General features: G+C 38.6%; 1 protein-coding gene across 1 annotated transcript in view; it reads left to right on the top strand.

Annotated features, from left to right (window-relative positions):
- The first annotated feature begins 516 nt into the window (after positions 1-516).
- LOC118572616 (vomeronasal type-2 receptor 116-like) overlaps positions 517-22456 on the top strand; it is a 35709-nt gene continuing 13769 nt past the window's right edge. The window contains exons 1-6 of the mRNA XM_036172343.1: positions 517-653; positions 741-843; positions 3683-3849; positions 14555-14846; positions 15203-16006; positions 16866-17093. Coding sequence (XP_036028236.1) covers positions 517-653; positions 741-843; positions 3683-3849; positions 14555-14846; positions 15203-16006; positions 16866-17093 — 1731 coding nt within the window. The remainder of the gene's footprint in view (positions 654-740; positions 844-3682; positions 3850-14554; positions 14847-15202; positions 16007-16865; positions 17094-22456) is intronic.

A 22456-nucleotide genomic window follows, 5' to 3' on the forward strand; every position in this document is an offset into this window, starting at 1 on the left:
CAACATTTATAATATTTTTACTTTTTTCTGAGTTTACATTACCTATTCAAAATTGAGCTCTTGCATTAGGCAATGATACTAGGGTCAAATAATGTTTATTCAACATAGTTCAGTAACTCATAACTACATAAAGAGAAAAGATATCACTAAATGCAAAGGCAATGTGAGTAAAGACAGAGAAACAGAATAAGCTTGTCCCATTTATGTTCCAATAAGAAGAATGGCTGTGTCCATCAGCAATAAATAACAGTAGATCATTTGCAATTTTTCACTGTAGGTACTGTATTATTACAGTCTGAACCAATGAAGGGTCATTGGATTACAATCTAAAGAGGTGGGAAGTGGCTTGGAAAACTACATATATAAAAGCATGTTTGGGGTTCTGTTCCCATGTGGCCGCCTACTGTCTTGGCCAAAACTCTTACTGTAGTGCTGGCTTTCAAGACCACTTGTCCTGGGCTTGTGAGGAGGTAACTCATAACAATAGGGGCCCTTAATTTCATTTTTGGCATCTGCATGATCATCCAACTTGTGCTCTGTGGAATTTGGCTGAGCACCTCTGCTCTCATTATTGACACAGATGTTCATGTTCTGACTATGACCACACCATCAGTGTATGCAACAAGGGCTCAGTTGTTACTTTCCACCTGGAGGTAAAATACAACCTTCAAGTCTAGGAAACTGTCAAACACATTCAATGCAGCCAAGTTCCTGACATTCTACTCCCTGTTGTTCTTTAGTGTTGGTGTCACATTCCTCCTTTTCTACCACAGCACCAACAGGAAAGTCATGGTTGGGCTGAGCTCTGCCATGATTCATAGGAGAGCTGGCTCTGTCCTTTGCGTGAGTGGAGTAGTTCCAGTGGCTCAGACATACTGGTTCAGTTAGCAAACAGACCCCACATGCTTGGCCTTGGGTTGGCACTCCCTAATATCTACCCTAATATCTGCTGTAGTGTGTAAAAGGACTGGTCCTGGGGAACAATTACTGAAGGATCTTCATGACTTGGGGCAACGGCATGATATCCTAGAGGAGTTTTTATGATGGTCCAATGATGATGTTGTTCCATAGGCCTTGAAAAAAACCAATGACTCATTGTAATGAATATTTGTGGTGCTGGACTGATTGAAAATACTGCAGGTTCCAATGCTACTAGAATGAATGAGTGTTGGAAAGACAGAGGAATGAGTTTTAAAAAAATTTTTGTTTGTTTTTATATATTTTGGGGGCTTCTTTTGGGGGCAACATGCTGTACTGGTGAGGTGCTGATATGGGGGAATTGGGAGGATCAAGATTGGGGTACATGATGTGAAATTACCAAAAAGTCAATAAAGAATTATGTAAAACAATACAAAACAAAAAAACCCATAAACCCAAAAGAATTGGATTAAAAAGTAAGCTTATATTCCTTGTTAGAAGTTATTAAATCCCATCATGGAAAACATGTTTGGATATATAATCTCCTTGGAAAGAAATTCCAGTCTCTGCATACAATTTATAAAAAAAGCAATGTTTAACCCTAACAGTCGTCTTGAAACTCTCATCCAATAACTGATGGAAGTGGATGCAGAGATCCTCAGCCAGGCACCAGATGGAGCTCCAGGTGTCCAACTGTTGAGAAAGAGGAGGGTCTGCAAGAGTGTGAATTGTTGAATCCAAGATTGCAAAAAGCACAGGGACAAATAGCCAAATGAATGGAAGCACATGACTTATGAACCAACGGCTGTGGAGCCCCCAGCTGGATCAGGCCCTCTGGATAAGTAAGACCATTGACTAGCTTGATCTGTTTGGGAGGCACCCAGGCTATGGGACTAGGACCTGTCCTTAGTGCATGAGCTGGCTGTTTGGAACCTTGGGCTTACATAGGGACACTTTGCTCAGTCTAGAAGGAGGGGACAGGACCGGCCTGTACTGAATCCACCAGGTTTAAATGAATCCCCAGGGGTTTCTTGGTCCTGGAGGAGATGGGAATGGAGGGTAGGGGCTGGGGGAAAGGTGGGAGTGGGGGCAGGAGGGGGGAGGACAGGGGAACCCATGGCTGATGTATAAAATTTAAAACACACAATAATAAAGAAAAAAATTAAAAAATTATTCTCAATTAAAATGAAAACTAAGAAAAAAAGCAATGTTTAAATTTATTTTGATAGTAAAAATAAATTCAATAATTGTGATAAGACATCAGTGGATATAATTTTGGCACATTTAGTCTCTTAGAGATTTTTGTGATTGAAACTTGTTTTCAGAATAATGGTGTTGATGTATGGGTTATCATTAGCTAGCAACTAGTTTGAGTTCTGTACTGGTACTTTCTATCAGTAATCATGCAAGTTTCACCCTTACCAAATGGTCTCTCAGTCTCTCTCATTTCTATTTCTATTTCTATCTTTTTCTCTATGTGTGTGTAGATACCCATGTCTAATCATAGGTGTTATTTTTGTTTGAAATACTTTTTACAGGATTACATCTCCATAGTAACTACAGTTATTTCAGAATCCAAAGTACAAAGTAAACATATGTTTTTGTATATAACTTCACAAGTTAGGTATATCTTTATTCTAATAGAATCCAATATACATTAGCAGTAGACATATACAGGTTTGATTTGACAATATAACAATTGTTATTGATTTGTATTAATTACTTGTCTGTTCACTGAGAAAAATTACCAGACACATACAAAACAAGATAAAGGAAGAAAGGAGTATTTTACCTTGTGTATCTCAGAAGAATAAGTACAATGTTGCCATGAAGACATGTTTGAAGCTTGGGATGAGTTAGAGATATAGATAGATAGATAGATAGATAGATAGATAGATAGATAGATAGATAGACAGACATCAGCCACTCCTCACATGACTGAAGACAAGGAAGTATAGACTGAAGGCCAAAGACAATAGTTGGTACAACCTTCAATGTTCTGAAGCAATGAGCTACTGTCACCAGTCAGGATCAAATTCTTAAAAGTTCCACAGACTTTCAAATATCAACACAACCTGGGGATCATGAAAGACTTATTTATAAGCTGGTCACATGTTGTCTTAAGTCAGACTGTAGGAAGGAAAACATTCTGATAGAGAGCTACCTGTCCCCTTTATATGTGCCTGAGAAACTGTTGATAATTTTGATTGGCATAGGAAATCATCAGTTTTAGAGAGCCTGGTGTCCTACTGATTTCAATGGACCATTTCTGGCTTAACATTTTCTAGATGTTTTCCTTTTACCTCCTATGGTTTCTTCTTTTGGAAAACTTTTGCATCATCCCAAGCCACTTTTGCATATAAACTATTATGGAAGATGATTTTGTGGAAGTGTACTCTAGAGGAGTCATCCCTGAGGTTTTGCTGACTGTTGTCATATGTATAATCATGAGGCCTGAGGATAAAGAAAATCTCCAAAGATATTTTGAACCTTGTTTTGATCTTGAATACAGAGTGACATATAGGCATAGTCAGTGAAGATAGTTCCCGAATTCTCCGTAGAGTAGAAGAGGCCTGACGAAAAGATATGTGGTTAGAGTGAGGACTTCACTCAGCAAGGATATTACAAAAGCTTATGCTCACAAACACGGTAACTGTGTATCCAGCTGATGGCTACTTTAAAATCCATTTCTCCATGCTTACAATGTGGTAGACACTTCTGTATGATAATGTTCTCTTGGATTTCTATCTTCTGGCTCTTGCAGACTCTTGTGCTGGTGTGCACTTTAGAAGCTTCTCAGTGCTCTTTGAAAAACAAATGGAATCGATTCAGTGATGGAAATGTGGTGATTGCTGCATTTGTTCCTCTTTTTAATTGCTTTTTCAAGAAAAAAATGATTGATTTTAACATTAAGAAAAGTGACACCATGCAGTAAGTGCTTGTAAGAAATTCCTTTGTTTTTAGAATTCAGTTTCCATTGTCCTCAAAGAAGCTTGGGTGCTCATCAATGTGCCTTTTATTTCCCTTCCATGCTGACTACTCTTGCTGTCACATAATTCTTTTACAGGTTGGTTTTCTGTTCACCCATTTTCTTCTCTCTAGGACAGAAGTGGGCTTTGTATTTATTAATGTTCTTTAACATTTGATTCTCTGATTCTCTCTAACTTGCTCTGCTTTGCCGTTAGCTGTCAGGGATGGAATACTGTCATCGATTTCTCTGCAGAAGGAATGTTAAATTCAAAGTTGACACATTGCTTTGGTTAATTTCCAAAGTGTAGTTGTTCTACTGTGAGAAATAATGTCAATGATTGTAGTGACTCCAGAGTTCCTTATGTGATATTACAATGACAGTAACTGCATGTGCTGGATGTTTCAGATTGAAGAGGAGGAATGTGAAATTTTGGAGTTGAGATATCTATTACAGCACTTTCAGATGACTCATAATATTTTTCTTTAGTTTTGATTATTAATCTTTAAGATTCTGTCAATTTATCTTCATTTTCCTCATTTGACACTTGTTTCTAAGTATTTGCATACTGATTCAGGAAAACACATTGATGTTGATGGAGGTCACTGAGGGTTGTTTCCTAGTTAGTTTGATGCCTGTATGATTAGAGGGCATTTGCAGATATTTGATAGTACTGTGTGGGCTCTGCTGGAGAAAAATGTCTTTGTTGGATTCATTGTGAAAAATTTAAGATTTATTCTAATCCATGCACATATTTCTGCAGCTGTAGGATCTAAGTATTAAGATCTGAAATGAAGAAAGATGGCTTGTGTTCAATTTAGAACAGAACTCTGTAAAATGGAAAGGCAGAAGCAAGTTCAAAGCGGGGAGTCAGGTGATAGAAGATTAAGTGAGTGAAGATAACTTTGGGTCTTTGTGATGGAGTGGGTTTCTGCTAAAACCTGAGTGAAATGCTAAGTCATCAGCTGAAGAAAGTAGAAAAGGGAAAATGATCAAGTGATCAAGTAGAAAACTGGGTAGATTCTATGTATGCCTTCACAACTTAGGATAAAATGGGCACATTCAATGTGTCCACAGAAATCCAATTATAGTTGCTTGCGTGTGTGATTGCATTCAGGAAGTGGGTTTATTTTGTCTTTTTCCCTCTTCAGTTTATTTTCTTCTCATGTTGATAGGCTATGCATGGGTATGTTCATTCTTACCAGCATAACAAAAGGTCATTAAATGTGGGTCCAGTGATAGATACTTTCCATTACAACAATTTTTTGACTTAATCTCTTATTATTTCATCTTTCTTGTAATAATTAAAAAGATGATAAGCAAACAGTCCTTATTTTCTTTAAGTGCACATGAAAATTTACCAAGTGTTATGAAAATTGTTTTTGAGGCTTCCCAAACTATAAAGTAGTAATAAAATACTACATGACCAAGTTATTCCACTTCTGACTCCATCCCTAACTTCACATCCCACCATGGACATTTCTTCATGTTGTGAATAGAATCTCATCATATAGATGTGATTTTAAAATATTTTTAAAAATTAAGTGATATTTAAAAAAATATACGTTTATCTCTATTCACATAACTAGACACATTTTTATGCAAAATTTGAATTATTTCATTATGATGAGATCATTATATGCTCTCATCTAGCTCTTCAAGTGCATGGTTAGCTTATTTTGTGTTGAAATTATTTATCATATGGGCTAGCATAAATAATTTAGCTTCTTTCAGAGGTTATCAGAACATCTTATATGTTTCTGCAGCTCTCTCTTAACTTTTTGAGCTGACCAAAGGAGTGATGTAGAAAGGGCAACAGTTAGGCTGCTTCAGAGTAGAGTCCTTCTAAGGGGATCAAATAAAAGTAACCAGATGACAAAGATTGTGAACATAAGATAGACATTTACTGACACCATTCATGCTAGGAGTGTGTTTTATGAATGTGGTCACATGTGGAACACATGAACTCAGACTGCTGGGACTACTATAATTCCTAGTGAGAATTTAGTTAGAAATATATTTGGGGGAAGTTTCCCCTTATTATAGAATGAGAATAGGCAAGAAAACCATCTAAAATACATGGCAGTGTTTGTCATGCATGGTAGAAATCTAGGATTTTGGTCACTGTTGTAAGGACAGTAGTTTGGTGGAAACACTTGAGATATTTTGAGTTGACCTGTGTAAGTTCAGAATCAGCTACTGTCTCTCCTATGATACAAAGTTGTGGGAAACACTAAGAGGTAAATTTTGAGCAAATATGTTTAGCATCATTATTTTTCTCCTTTTTTATTTATTATATTTGTGTTTTGTTTTTACACTTTAGCCACGGGTTCCCCTGTCCATTTTTACTATGTTAATCCTGCCTATCCATGAGCATGGAAGGTCTTTCCATTTTCTGACATCTTCTTCAATTTCTTTTTTTCAGGAATTTAAAATTCTTGTCATATAGGTCCTTAACATGCTTAGTTAGAGTAACCCCAAGGTATTTTATATAATTTGTGGCTATTGTAAAGAGTGATGTATCTTTGATTTCCTTCTCAGCCTGTTTGTCTATTGTATATAGGAGGAATACTGATGTCTTTTGAGTTGATCTTGTATCCTGCTGTGTTGCTGAAGGTATTTAAAAGCTGTATCAGTTCCTTGGTTGAATTTTTGGGGTCATTCATGTATACTATTATGTCATCTGTAAATAGGGAGAGCCTGACTTCTTCCTTTCCAATTTGTATCCCCTTAATCTCCTTATGTTATTTTACTGCTCTGGCTAGAACTTCAAGTACTATATTGAATACGTATGGGGAGAGTGGACAGCCTTGACTTGTTCCTGATTTTAGTGGTATTGCTTTGAGTTTCTCTCCATTTAATTTGATGTTGGCTGTTGGCTTGCTGTAGATTGCCTTCATTATGTTTAGTTATGTTCCCTGTGTTCCTGTTTGCTCCAAGCCCATTGTCATGAAGGGTTGTTGGATTTTGCAAATGCCTTTTCTGCATCTAGTGAGATGATCATATGTTTTTTTCCTTTGAGTTTGTTTATATGGTGTATTACATTGACGGACTTGCGTATGTTGAAACACCCTTGCATCCCTGGGATGAAGCTGACTTGATCATGGTGGAAAATTGTTTTGATGTGTTCTTGGAGTCTGTTTGCCAGTATTTTATTGTGTATTATTGCATCAGTGTTCATGAGGGAGAGCGGTCTGTACTTCTCTTTCTTTGTTACATCTTTGTTTGTTTTAGGAATCAGGGTAATTGTAGCCTCATAGAAGGAGTTTGGTAATATTCTGTCTGCTTCTATTGTGTGGAACAATTTAAAGAGTATTAGTATTAAGTCTTCTTTGAAGGTCTGGTAGAATTCTGCACTGAAACCATCAGGTCCAGGGCTTTTTTTGGTTGGGAGAATTTATTGACTGATTCTATTTCCTTAGGGGTTATTGGACTATTTAAATGGTTTATCTTGTCTTGATTTAACTTGGGTATGTGGTACCTATCCAGAAAATTATCCATTTTTTTTTTTTTTTTAGCTTTTCCAGTTTTGCGGAGTAGAGGTTTTTGAAGTATGACCTGTTGCTTCTCTAGATTTCCTCATTGTCTGTTGTTATGTCTCCCTTTTCATTTCTGTTTTTGCTAATTTGGAAGCTCTCTCTCTGTCTTTTGGTTAGTTTGGATAAGGGCTTTTCTATCTTGTTGATCTCTCAAAGAACCAACACTTTGTTTCATTAATTCTTTGTATTGTTCTCTTTATTTCTATTTTATTGATTTCAGCTCTCAATTTGATAATTTCCTGGCATCTGTTCCTCCTGGGAGACTTTGCTTCTTCCTGTTCAAGGGCTTTCAGGTGTGCTGTCAAGTCACTAGTGTGAGATTACTCCAGCTTCTTTATGTGTGCATTCAGTGCTATGATTTTCCCTCTTAGCACTGCTTCCATAGTATCCCATAAGTTTGGGTATGTGGTGTATTCATTTTCATTGATCTCTAGGAAGTCTTTAATTTCTTTCTTTATTTCTTCCTTAACCCATTGGTGATTCAGTTGAGCATTATTCAGTTTCCATGAGAGTGTAGGATTTCTGTAGTTTTTTTTGTTGTTGTTGAAATCTAACTTTAAGCCATGGTGGTCCGATAGAACACAGGAGGTTATTCCAATTGTTTTGTATCTGTTGAGATTTGCTTTGTGGCCAAGTATGTGGTCCATTTTAGAGAAGAAGGTGCTTGAGAAGAAGGTATATTCTTTTCTGTTTGGGTGGAATGTTCTGTAGATATCGATTAAGTCCATGTGAGCCATAACATAAGTTAAGTCCATTATGTCTCTGTTAAGTTTCAATTTGGCCGATTTGTCCAGAGGTGAAAGTGGGGTGTTGAAGTCTCCCACTATTAAAGTGTGTGGTTTTATATGTGATTTAAGCTTTAGTAATGTTTCTTTTACATATGTGTGTGCCCTTGTGTTTGGGGCATAAATGTTCAGAATTGAGACTTCATCTTGGTGGATCTTTCCTGCAATGAGTATGTAATGTCCTTCATCATCTCTTTTGATTGATTTTAGTTTAAAGTTTATTTTGCTGGATATTAGGATGGCTACACCAGCTTGCTTCTTAAGACCATTTGATTGGAAAGTCTTTTCCCAGCCTTTTATTCTTAGGAGTTGTCTATCTTTGAATTTGAGATGTGTTTTTGTATGCAGCACAAAGATGGGTCCTGTTTTCTTATCCATTCTGTTAGTCTGTGTCTTTTTATAGGTGAATTTAGTCCATTGATATTAAGGGATATTAATGACCAGTGAATATCGTTCCTGTTATTATTTTTATTTTTTTGGTGGTATTGTTTATGTACTTCTCTTCTTTGGGGTTTACTGCTGTGGTGTTATCTATTGCCTGTGTTTTCATGGTTGTATCTGCCTTCCTTAGGTTGGAATTTTCCTTCTAGTGCTTTCTGGGTTTGTGCATAAGTATTGTTTAAATCTGGTTTTGTCTTGGAAGTACTTGTTCACTCCATCTATGATGATTGAATGTTTTGCTGGGTATATTAGTCTAGGCTGGCATCCATGGTCTCTTAGTGTCTGCATTATATCTGTCCAGGTCCTTCTGTCTTTCAAAGTCTCCATCGAGAAATCTGGTGTTGTTCTGATGGGTTTGCCTTTATAAGTCACTTGGCCTTTTTCCTTTGCTGCCCTTAATATTCTTTCTTTATTGTGTACGTTTAATTGTTTAATTATTATGTGGTGGAGGGACTGTTGTTGGGGGTCTAGCCTGTTTGGTGTTCTATAGGCTTCTTGTATCTTCATTGGCATTTCCTTCTTTAAGTTGGGGAAGTTTTCTTCTATGATCTTGTTATATATATTTTCTGTGCCTTAGAGTTGGTATTCTTCTCCTTCCTCTATCCCTATTATTCATAGGTTTGGTCTTTTCGTGGTGTCCCAAATTTCTTGGACATTTTGGGTCATGACTTTGTTGGTTTTAGTGTTTTCTTTGACTGATGAATCTATTTTTTCTACTGTATCTTCAACACTAGATAGCCTCTCTTCCATCTATTGCATTCTGTTGGTTACACTTGCCTCTGAAGATCCTGTTTGTTTGCTCAGATTTTCTATTTCCAGCATTCCTTCTGCTGGTCCACAAGTGACTTTTGGGGTGGATGGGAGCTGGGGCCTGGTCTCTGAGTCTCAGGAAGTGGCTGGGGTCTCTGGCAGATGGGTGTGGTGGCAGGGTGTGGAGGTTGTAGGGTCCACAGTAGGGTCTTGGAGAGGGGGAACCTTCCTGGTTGGGATGTGAGGTCCTGCCCCATGGCCAGAACCTGGGGCCCAGTTGGGCAGGTCTTCCCCGGAATGGCGGGTGCCCAGGGCCTCTCTGGGTGTGTCCCTAGGTACTCACCTCTGGTCCAGATTTGAGTTCCGGGGTGGATGGGAGCTGGGGGCTGTTCTCTGAATTTCAGGAAGTGACTGGGGTCTGGGGCAGATGGGCGTGTAGGCAAGGTGTAGACATTGCAGGTTCTGCCTGCAGTTTTGGAAAAAGGGAGCCTTCCTACAGTGCCAGCAAAATGGCTGGAAAATGGGCACAAGTTGGGCAGGTCCTCTCTGGGATGGTTGGTCCCCAGGGGTGGGACATAGAGGCTATTGCTTTTATGACTATAACCCCAGGCATTCACCTCTGGTCCAGATGGGAGTTCCTGGGCAGGATCTTTAGCATCATTATTAACATGAGTTTTGCTTGGTAAGGTGATATGTGAATCTCTGCCATTCTGGATCAAGTTCCAGGGCCTTTCTTGCGCTATTGTCCCTCAGTGAGCATCATAAGTCAAGAGATTTGCTTGCCCATGCTGTGATTTCTTTTGGAAGCACTGAAGGAATTGTCTCTGTGTTTTTTTCTTTTTCTTTTTTTAATAATTTTTTCTTTATTATTATGTGTTTTAAATTTTATACATCAGCATGGGTTCCCCTGTCCTCCCCCCTCCTGCCCCCACCCCCACCTTCCTCCCCGCCAATCCCCTCCATTCCCATGTCCTCCAGGATGAAGGCACACCTGGGGATTCATTTAAACCTGATGGATTCAGTACAGCCAGTTCCAGTCCCCTCCTACCAGACTGAGCAAAGTGTCCCTGTGTAAGCCCAAGGTTTCAAACTGCCAGCTCATGCACTAAGGACAAGTCTCAGTCCCACAGCCTGGATGCCTCCCAAACAGATCAAGCTATTAAATAGTCTCACTTATCCAGAGGGCCTGATCCAGCTGGGAGCTCCACAGCCTTTGGTTCATAAGTCATGTGCTTCCATTCATTTGGCTATTTGTCCCTGTGCTTTTTGCAATCTTGGATTCAACAATTCACACTTTTGCAGACCCTCCTCTTTCTCGACAACTGGACACCTGGAGCTCCACCTGGTGCCTGGCTGAGGATCTCTGCATCCACTTCCATCAGTTATTGGATGAGAGTTCCAAGATGACTGTTAGGGTGTTTGGCCATCTGATCACCAGACTAGGTCAGATCAGGCTTTCTCTCGACCATTGTAATCAGACTACAGAGGATATATCATTGTGGATTTCTGGGGACCTCTCGAGCACTCTGCCTATTCCTGGTCTCATGTGGTCTTCATTTATCATGGTCTGTTATTCCTCATTCTCCCTTTCTGTTCTTGATCCAGCTGGGATCTCCTGTTCCCCTAAGATTTCTTTCCCTCAAATCTTGCTCTTCATTACTCCCACTATCATCCATGTTGTTCATGTAGATCTCATCCATTTCTCTATCATCTAGTGAGATGATCATGTGGTTTTTTTTTCTTTGAGTTTGTTTATATGGTGTATTACATTGATGGAATTTCTTATGTTGAAGCACCCTTGCATCCCTGGGATGAAGCCTACTTGATCGTGGTGGAAAATTGTTTTGATGTGTTCTTGGAGTCTGTTTGTCAGAATTTTATTGAGTATTTTTGCATCAATGTTCATGAGGGAGAGAGGTCTGTAGTTCTCTTTCTTTGTTGCATCTTTTTTTGATTTGGGAATCAGGGTAATTGTAGCCTCATAGAAGCAGTTTCGTAATATGCCTTCTTCTTCTATTGTGTGGAACAATTTAAAGAGTATTGGTATTAAGTCTTCTTTGAAGATCTGGTAGAATTCTGCACTGAAACCATCAGGTCCAGGGCTTTTTTTGGTTGGGAGAATTTATTGATTGATTCTATTTCCTTATAGGTTATTGGACTATTTAAATGGTTTATCTTGTCTTGATTTAACTTAGGTATGTGGTACCTATCCAGAAAATTATCCATTTCTTTTAGATTTTCCAGTTTTGCGGAGTAGAGGTTTTTGAAGTATGACCGGATTATTCTCTGGAATTCCTCATTGTCTGTTGTTATGTCCCCCTTTACATTTCTGATTTTGTTATTTGGATGCTCTCCCTATGTCTTTTGGTTAGTTTGGGTAAGGTCTTGTCTATCTTGTTGATCTTCTCAAATAACCAACTCTTTGTTTCATTAATTCTTTGTATTGTTCTCTTTATTTCTATTTTATTGATTTCAGCTCTCAATTTGATAATTTCCTGGCATCTGTTCCTCCTGGGAGACTTTGCTTCTTCCTGTTCAAGGGCTTTCAGGTGTGCTGTCAAGTCACTAGTGTGAGATTTCTCCAGCTTCTTTATGTGGGCATTCAGTCCTATGAATTTCCCTCTTAGCGCTGCTTTCATAGTATCCCATAAGTTAGGGTATGTGGTGTATTCATTTTCATTGATCTCTAGGAAGTCTTTAATTTCTTTCTTCATTTCTTCCTTAACCCATTGGTGATTCAGTTGAGGATTGTTCTGTTTCCATGAGATTGTAGGATTTCTGTAGTTTCTTTCTTGTTGAAATCTAACTTTAAACCATTGTGGTCAGATAGAACACAGTGGGTTATTCCAATTGTTTTGTATCTGTTGAGGTTTGCTTTGTGGCCAAGTATGTGGTCAATTTTAGAGAAGATTCCAAGGGGTGCTGAGAAGAAGGTATATTCTTTTTTGTTTGGGTGGAATGTTCTGTAGATATTGGTTAAGTCCATTTGTGCCATAACATCAGTTAAGTCCATTATGTCTCTGTTAAGTTTCAATTTGGCTGATCTGTCCAGAGGTGAAAGTGGGGTGTTGAAGTCTCCCACTATTAATGTTTGTGCTTTTATATGTGATTTAAGATTTAGTAATGTTTCTTTTACATATGTGTGTGCCCTTGTGTTTGGGGCATAAATGTTCAGAAATGAGACTTCATCTTGGTGGATCTTTCCTGTGATGAGTATGTTATGTCCTTCATCATCTCTTTTGATTGATTTTAGTTTAAAGTTTATTTTGCTGGATATTAGGATGGCTACACCAGCTTGCTTCTTAAGACCATTTGATTGGAAAGTCTTTTCCCAGCCTTGTATTCTTAGGAAGTGTCTGTCTTTGAATTTGAGGTGTGTTTCTTGTATGCAATAGAAAGATGGGTCCTGTTTTCATATCCATTCTGCTAGTCTGTCATTTTATAGGTGAATTAAGTCCATTGATATTAAGGGATATTAATGACCAGTGATTGTTCATTCCTGTTATTATTTTTATTTTTTGGTGGTAGTGTGTGTGTCCTTCTCTTCTTAGTGGTTTACTGCTGTGGTGTTATCTATTGCCTGTGTTTTCATGGTTGTATCTGCCTTCCTTAGGTTGGAATTTTCCTTCTAGTGCTTTCTGGAGGGCTGGGTTTGTGGATAAGTATTGTTTAAATCTGGTTTTGTCTTGGAAGTTCTTGTTCACTCCATCTATGATGATTGAAAATTTTGCTGGGTATGTTAGTCTAGGCTGGCATCCATGGTCTCTTAGTGTCTGCATTATATCTGTCCAGGTCCTTCTGTCTTTCAAAGTCTCCATTGAGAAATCGGGTGTTATTCTGATGTGTTTGCCTTTATAAGTCACTTGGCCTTTTTCCTTTGCTGCCCTTAATATTCTTTCTTTATTCTGTACATTTAATTGTTTAATTATTATGTGGTGAAGGGAATGGGGGTGTCTTGGGAGGGGGAGGTTGAGGGGCAGGAGGAGAGAAGAGGGTGATCTTTGAATGGTATATAAAATGAATTAAAATTTTTTCTTGATAAAAAATGGAAAAAATCCTTAAAAAGCAGTAACATGATTTATGTCTACATATACATTATTACATGCATGCATCAGATTTAAAAGCACAGACATAAATTAATTTCTTTTCTTGTCATTATGACCTTGAGCTTAGTAGTTTGAGGATGGTTTTATTTTCTTATTATGTGTTTTAATCTTACACATCTGCCATGGTTTCTCCTGTCCTCCCCCCTCCCACCTCATCCCCACCTTTCCCCTAGCCCCTCCCCTCCATTCCCATGTCTTAAAAAATAATTTTATAATATACAATACATCACAATTACAGCTTCCTTTAGCTCCACTCTTCTCAATCACTAGCAGAAAGAAAATTATCTCAGGAGGTAGAAACAGAGTCAGAGACACTTCCCTCCCAGTGGTAAGATTCCAACAAAACTCCAAGATATATGTGGAGGGCCTAGCACAGAACTATGCAGGCTACCTGCTTTGCCACTTCAGTCTCTCTAAGTCCCTATGAGTCGTGCTTTTTGATTGTCCCCTTGGGTCCGGCCCTTTGATTCCTTGGTTGTTCTGCTGTCCTCAACACCTCTGGCTCCTACAATCCTTCCTCCTCCTCTTCTGATGTTTTCCTTGTGGTTAGCCTAAAGTTTGTCTGTGTGTCTCTTTATCTCTTCCTATCAACTGCTAGAGGAAAGAAAGTTCAATATAAGTATGAGAAAAATCTTTTGGTTTAGCAATAAGGTTCTCTTATAGCTAATTCATAACCATAAGTGATGGGGACAATGTTGGAGAACCAGAATAGGTTCTCCAAATGAAAGATTTCCTTGACTGATAATTTCCCTAAAGTGTCAAATCATTAGTGGGTCTGCCATGTGGATCTCCTTATTTGAAGGTATCACCAGTGCTATCTGCTCAACTCAGCTTTCCCCCCAATGACATGTAGATCTACTCAAGACTTTTAGGTAAGGAAACCATTGCTTAATATGTGCTTCACTTTCAAGTCATAACCATTCCTGGGCTTACATAAAATTTATGTTAGTATAATATGACGTTAAAATTATGAAAACAGTTGGGGCAAACTGGTAACGCAGTATGGAATGGGTACACTTTAACAATATTTACAAAACTTCTATGCAGGTTCAAGTTGAAGAACTACCAGTGTTCTTTGGCCTTCATATTTGCCATTGAGGAGATCAACAGGAACCCTCATCTTTTACCCAACACATCTCTAGGATTTGATCTCTATTATGTTAATCAATATGAATGGGATTTTCACAGGGAAGCTTTTCTTTGGCTCACAGGAATGGGAATCAACATTCCCAATTACACATGTAGAAGGGAGAACAAAGCTGCTGCTCTACTTACAGGAGCATCACAAGAAACATCTACCCATATTGGGAGACTTCTAAGTCTCTACAAATATCCACAGGTGAGGGATGTGGCCATGAGGAAGCAAGTAAACAGTACTGAAACGCAGACATATTGGGTGTTTTCTCAGGTAAAGGAGAGAGGCTCATTACTTGTCTAAGAGAAGTCAGGCATTTGGTTATGTAGTCTCATATACTTTGCCTTTAGATGGAGAAGGTGAAGAGGTTGGAGCCAACAGAGTCTATTTAGATAACTGTGTTTTGTCAGGAACTCTCAATATGTCTTGAGGAATGAGGTAGAATTTTAAAATACCATGAAGACAAGTTAGTCCCTAACGAACCCAAGTGCTTCTTCAGGTGTAAATTTGTGTTCTATATCAATAATTTTGTTCTTGTTCTGATTTGATAATCCCTTCAGCTTAGTTTTGGGCCATTTGACACCATCTTGAGTGACAGAGGCCAGTTTTCTTCTCTCTACCAGACAGCTTCAAAGGACACATCTCTGTCACTTGGCATTGTCTCTTTGATGCTTCATTTCAGCTGGACCTGGGTGGGGTTGTTCCTCATGGATAACCATAAAGGAATTCAGATTCTATCATATTTTATGAAAGAGTTTCAAAGGAATAATATCTGTGTAGCTTTTGTGAAAATGATGTCAAAAAGCTTGATTTACTTTGAACATGCACAGAAAGAAACTTCTGAGTTGCTCTTGATATCATCTGCAAATGTGGTTATCATTTATGATGATACGGAATTTGTATCTGGTATGATGCTATATGCAATGTATTTCTTAAATACGTGGAAAGTCTTGGTCATGAATTCACAATTGTATGTTGGTACCATTATAGAATTTCTGATTTATAATTCATTTCATGGGACTCTTTTTTTTGGAAACCGTCATCATGAGATTTCTCTTTTTAGAAAATTTATCCATACATACACTCCTTCTAAATACCCAGAAGACCATTGTCTTAATATTTTGTGGAATACTTTCTTTAATTGCTCTTTATCTTTACCTGACTGTAAAATATCAGGTCATTGTCTAGCCAATGCTTCTTTGGAACTATTTCCTTCAAATCTGTGGAAAATGGAAATGACTGAAGAGGCTTACAACATATATAATTCTGTGTATGCCGTGGCTCACAGTCTCCATGAGATGACTGTCAAACAAGTACAAATTCAGCCTCATAGGAATGGAGAGTGGAATGCCCACCCCTGGGAGGTAATTTCCCTTCCTGTGTATTTTAACAATAGCACTATGACTTACTGAGACTTAGTAAAAACACTCAGTACGATATTATACTTTGTGGCAGATTTTACCAAAAAGGACATGAAAGAGTCAATGTGGGTTCTTGTCTAAATATCATTGCAGACAGATGTCATTTTCCACACTGAATGGATGACAATAACACAGTTAAAATGTATGTATGTCAATATCCACTTTGTGATAAAAATAGCCTTAGAATCTGCTCTTGGTTACAGGATCATGTTAATTTGATATCCTATTATCCCTAAGTACATTTCTGAACAGAAATAGAAGTAGATCCTAAATAGTCAAATGCTACCAGTCCCTTAAGGGTCAAATACTGAAGCAATAGCTATGTTACCTAATTGACCTTTTTATTACACTTTGGAGATCAACATCAAATTTTGCAAACTGAGAATTGAACATTTTCTTTAGTGGTTTGCATTTGTAAGTTTTGGATATTTGACCTAGTCTGCATTCTTGAGTAATCCTGGTGTTTTGTTTCTATTTGTTTATTTATTTATTTATTTATTTATTTATTTATTTATTTATTTATTTATTTATTTTGTGTGTGTGTGTGTGTGTGTGTGCGCGTGCGTGCACGCCTGCCTGTGTGTGTTACTGTATGTGCCAGTGCTTTCTTTTAACACTCACTGACAGTCTAGAAATATTATGCTTGTGTCATTTGGGGAGATTTCATCATTAAAATAATTAATAACTAGTTGTAACTTGCATTTCACTTCAGGGATTAAAGTCAATTAGAGACTCTGTTTTATTTGGTTTAGTAGAAGTTTTAGGGGACTGAATTCTTCATAAGTTTTTACATTTCCTTTAGCTTCTCCCTTTTCTCAAGCAAATCAGTTTCATAAATAGTGCTGGACACCATGTGGTTTTGGATTCACAAATGAAATCTGAGGAAAAGTATGATATTCTCAATGTCTGGAATTTTCCAAGTGGTCTCAGACAAAATATGAAAGTTGGAACATTTTCTCCAAAAGCTCCACAGAGTCAACAACTGCTTCTGTCTGATCATATGATACAGTGGGCCACAGGATTTACAGAGGTGGGTTGAATCTTATGTCATTGCATTGATCACTATGTAAATGAACATTTGTTTCCCAATGTAATGATTTCTGGTTCTTTACATGGGACTCATCAATATACACACAACTGTCAATAAGAGGAATTTTTGTTGCCTTAATCTTGGCAATGGGAGTGTTCATTTTTCCATACATTTCTCTAATGGCCAACATTTCAAGTGATAAATTAATTACCTTTTTATTAAGTTTCATCCCTGTGCTGAATCGACACTGAGGAGAGGATTAATTTAACTCTGAAAGTAACAAAAATCAGTGCATGATCATTTGCCCTTTTTCTGTCCAGACATAGGAAAGGCACTGTAGTATGGAGTATTGCTGGCCTTGGAGTCCAGCTCTGCAAGGCCACTTCCAGGGCACAGGTGAGAAGCCACAGTGAGGTAAAAGGAATTTAGGATTTTCTAATCTCAGCAGTGTGGAAAATATTTACACAAATGATGTCTGGTCATGTCTGTTTTTTGTTCTGCCTGGAGTTTCAAATGGTTCCAGTTTATAAGCATATACAACAGCAATTTTTGGCAATAGCAAGTTTACAAGGCGTTTTTTTTCCCCTCAGGGTCATAAAGCAGAGAAGAGTCATACAAAGCATTACCTGTCAGCTTTTTTATGGCTGTTGGTGGATATGGCCATAAAAATGTTCTGTCTACCTCTTAAAGGGGAAAGGGTCATAAAGAGAAAAACTAAACCAAAAGAAATCAAAGAAGGGAAAAAAGAATTCATGCACTATTCTATATTTCTTTTTTAATAAATATTTTTATATTATAATTAATTTTACATATCAGCCTTGGATTCTCTTGTCCTCCCTCTTCTCACCCCATAGCCTTTCCCCCAATTCACTCCCCATTCCCACCTCCTCCAAGGCAAGGTCTACCCTGAGGATTCAGCCCATCTTGATAGATTAAGTTGAGGCTGGTCCAGTCACCTACTCTCTGCACCAAGACTGAGCAAAATATCTCAGCATAGGTAGGCCCTAGATTCCAAAAGGACAGCTCATGAACCAAGGTCAGGACCCAGTCCCACTGCCTAGGGGCCTCCTAAACAGTTCAAACTCATCAACTGTCTCATTTATCCAGAGGGCCTGGTCCAGTTCCATGAGGGCTCCTCATGTATTGGTTCACAGTTCATGTGTTTCTGCTGGTTTGGCTATTTGCCCCTCTGCTTTTTTCAGTCATGGTCTCAGTAAGACAAAACAACAGCCTACAAAATGGGAAAAGATCTTCACCAACCCCATATCTGACAGAAGGTTGATATCCAGAATATATAAAGAACTCAAGATATTAGACATCAAATATCCAACAGTCCAATTAAAAAATGGGCTATAGAGATAAACAGGATTCTCAACAGAAGAAGCTCAAATGTCTGAAAGACATTTAAGGAATTTCTCATCATCTTTAATCATCAGGGCAATGCAAATCAAAAGGATTCTGAGATGCCATTTTACACCTGTCAGAATGGCTAAGATAAAAAAATACTAAAGACAGCTTATGTTGAAGTGGAAGTGGAGCAAGTGGAATGCAAAATGGTACATCCACTTTGGAAATCAATATGGTGCTTTCTTAGAAAATTGAAAACCAACCTCCCTCAAGACCCAGCTATACCACTCTTGGGCATATACCCAAGGAATGCTCAATCATACCACAAGGACACTTGTTCAACTATGTTCATAGCAGCATTACTTGTAATATCCAGAATGTGAAAAGGACCTAGATGCCCTTCAACTGAAGAATGGATTAAGAAAATCTGGTACATATACACAATGGAGCACTACTCAGCAGAGAAAAATAATGACATCATGAGGTTTGCAGACAAATGGATGGATCTAAAAAATATCATCCTGAGTGAGGTAACCCAGAATCAGAAAGACAAACATGGTATGTACTCTCTCATAAGTGGATACTAGATGTAAACCAAAGGATAACCAGACTGCAACTCACAACTCCAGGGAGCTACCTAGTAAAGAGGACCGTAAGAAAGACACAGGAATCATCCAGCAACAGAGAAATGGATGAGCTCTATGTGAGAAAACTGGGAGTGAGGGGGTAATGGAGGGCAAGGGTTGGGGGAAAGAGAGCGTAGGGGAGTGGGAAGTCCCAGTTGAATCAGGTAAAGAGTAGGAGAACAAAGAAAGAGACACCTTGATAAATGAAGACCCTGTGGAAATAGGAAGAAGCAGAGTGCCAGAGAGGCCCCCAGAAATCCACAAGGATAACTCCACTATAGACTACTAGCAATGGTTGAGAGAGTGCCTGAACTGACTGACTAGGTGAACAGATGGCTGAACACCCTGACATGATGGAAACAGATGCAGAGATCCATGGCCAAACCCCAGGTGGAGCTCCAGGAGTCCAACCAGTGAGAGAGAGAGGAGGGGTTATATGAGCAAGAGATACAGAGTATATTTTTTTAATTAAGAAAATTCTTGTTCATTTTACATACCAAGCACAGATCCCCCTTACTTCTCTCTTCCAAACCCTCCCAGACTTCCCTCCCAACCCACCTCCCATCCCTTCCTCCAATAAGGTGAGACCTTCTATGGGAGTCATTAGAGGCTGGTACATTCAGTTGAGGCAGGACTAAGCCCATCCCCCTGCATGTTATGTAAGGTGTCTCACCACAGGTATCAGGCTCCAAAAGGCCAGCTCATGCAACTGGGATGGATCCTGATCCTACTGCCAGGGTATCCCTTAAGCAAATGAAGCTACACAACTGTATTGTTTAAGCAGAGGACCTAGTGCAGTCCCATGGAGGCTCCACAGCTGTTGGTCTAAAGTTCATGAGTTCCCACTAGTTTGGTTTAGTTGTCTCTGTAGGTTTCCCTTATCATGATCTTGATGCCCCTTGCTCATAGAATTCCTCTGTCCTCTATCTGACCGGACTCCTAGAGCTTGGTCTGATTCTTGGCTATGGATCTCTGCATCTGCTGCCATCAGTCACTGCAGAAAGCCTCTATGGTGACAGTTAGGGTATTCACCAATATAATTAACAGGGTAGTCCAGTTCAGACTCCCTGCCTACTTTTGCTAATAGTCTAAGCTGGGTCATCCTTGTGGATTCCTGGGAATTTCCCTAGCACCTAGTTTCTTTCTATCCTCATGATGTCTCCCTTTATCATGGTGTCTCCTTCATTGCTCTCCCACTACGTCCCTGTTCCAGCTCAAACCTCCTGTTCCCTTATGTTCTTATCCCATGTCTCCTACTGTCTACTGTCCCCCTCACCCTCAGTTTACTCACGGAGATCTCATCTATTTCCCCTTCCAAGGGCAATCAATGAATTCCTCTTAGGATTCTCCTTGTTAGCTAGCTTATCTCGAGCTGTGGGTTGTAGTCTGGTCATCCTTTGCTTTATATTTTGTAACCACTTATGAGTGAGTACATACCTTATGTGTCTTTCAGAGTCTGGGTTTCCTCATTCAGGATGATATTTTCTAGTTCTATCTATTGCCTGCAAATTTCATGATGTCCTTTTTTTCTGCTGCGTAGTACTCTATTGTGTATATGTGCCACATTTTCTTTATCCATTCATTGGTTTAAGAGCATCTGGCTTGTTTCCAGGTTCTCGCTATTATGAATAATGCTGCTATGAACATAGCTGAGCATGTGTTCCTGTTGGGTAATTGAGTATTTCTTGGGTATATGCCCAAGAGTGGTAAAGCTGGGTCTCAAGGAAGATTGATTACCAATCTTCTGAGAAACCACCACACTGATTTCCAAAGTGGCTGTACAAGTTTGCACTCTCACCAACAGTGGAGGAGTGTTCCCCTAGTTCTACATCCTCTCTAACATTAGCTGTCTGCCGTGCTTTGATCTTAGCCATTCTGACAGGTGTAAGATAATATCTCATAGGCATTTTGATTTCCATCTCCCTAATGACTAAGGATGTTAAGCAATTCCTTAAATGTCTTTCAGCTGTTTGAGATTCTTCTGTTGAGAATTCTCTGTTTAGCTCTATAGCCCATTTTTAAATTGGATTGTACATTATTTTGATGTCTAGTTTCTTGAGTTCTTTAGGTATTTTAGAGATCAGTCCTCTGTCAGATGTGTGGTGAAAATCTTTTCCCATTTTGTAGGCTGTCTTTTTGTCTTATTTACAGTGTCATTAACTTTACAGAACCTTCTCAGTTTCAGGAGGTCCCACTTATTAATGGTCACTCTCAACATCTGTGCTACTTGTGTTATATTTAGGAAGTGGCCTCCTGTGCCAATGTGTTCAAGACTACCTCCTAATTTTCTTCTATCAGATGCAGTATAACTGCTTTTATATTGAGGTCTTTGATCTACTTGGACTTGAGTTTTGTGCATGGTGATAGATATGGATCTATTTGCAATCTTCTACATGTTGACATTCAGTTATGCTAGTACTATTTGTGGAAGAGGATTTCTTTTTTCCATTTTACAGTTTTGACTTCTATATCAAAAATCAGGTGTTCATAGGTGTGTGGGTTGATGTCAGAGTCTTCATTTTAATTCCATTGGTCCACATGTTGGTTTTTATGCCAATACCAAGCTGTTTTTATTACTATGGCTCTATAGTAGAGCTTGATGTCAGAGATGGTGATGCCTTCAGAGGTGGCTTTGTTGTGCAGGAGTCTTTTAGCTATTCTTGGTTTTCTGTTTTTCCAAATGAAGTTGAGCATTATTCTTTCCAGGTCTGTGAAAAATTGTGTCGGAATTTTGATGGGGATTGCATTGAATCTGTAGATTGGTTTTGGTAAGATGTAGCTGGAGTTTTTCTCTCCAGGTCCCGCCAAGCCCCGGCAGTCCTGTAGCCCACTTATAAAATAAACATGCATACACTTATATTATTTAAACTGCTCGGCCATTAGCTCACGCCTACTGTTGTCTTCTTTACATGATGCTCTCTTGATGGCAGCCTGGTGACTCCTTTTCTCTGCCTTTCTGTTCTCCCAATTCTCCTCTCTGCTAGTCCTGTCTATACTTCCTGACCTGCTACTCGCCAATCAGTGTTTTATTCATCAATCAATCATCCACAGCACTAAGACTGCCATTTTTACTATGTTAATCCTACCTATCCATAAACATGGGAGATCTTTCCATTTTCTAGTATTTCTCCAAATTTTTTCTACAGCAATTTGTTATACAGGTCTTAGTTAGAGTCACCCTAAAGTATTTTATATTATTTGTGGCTATTGTAAAGAGTGATGTTTCTCTGTTTTGTTTCTCAACCCATTTATCATTTTTGTTTATGAGGGCTGCTGAATTTTTTTTAAATTAATCTTGTATCCTGCCACAATACTGAAGATATTCATCAGCTGTAGGAGTTCCTCCGTAGAATTTTTGAGTTCTCTTATGAACACTATCATATCATCTGA

Source organism: Onychomys torridus, chromosome 22 (genome assembly GCF_903995425.1).
Source record: "Onychomys torridus chromosome 22, mOncTor1.1, whole genome shotgun sequence".
NCBI lineage: Eukaryota > Metazoa > Chordata > Mammalia > Rodentia > Cricetidae > Onychomys > Onychomys torridus.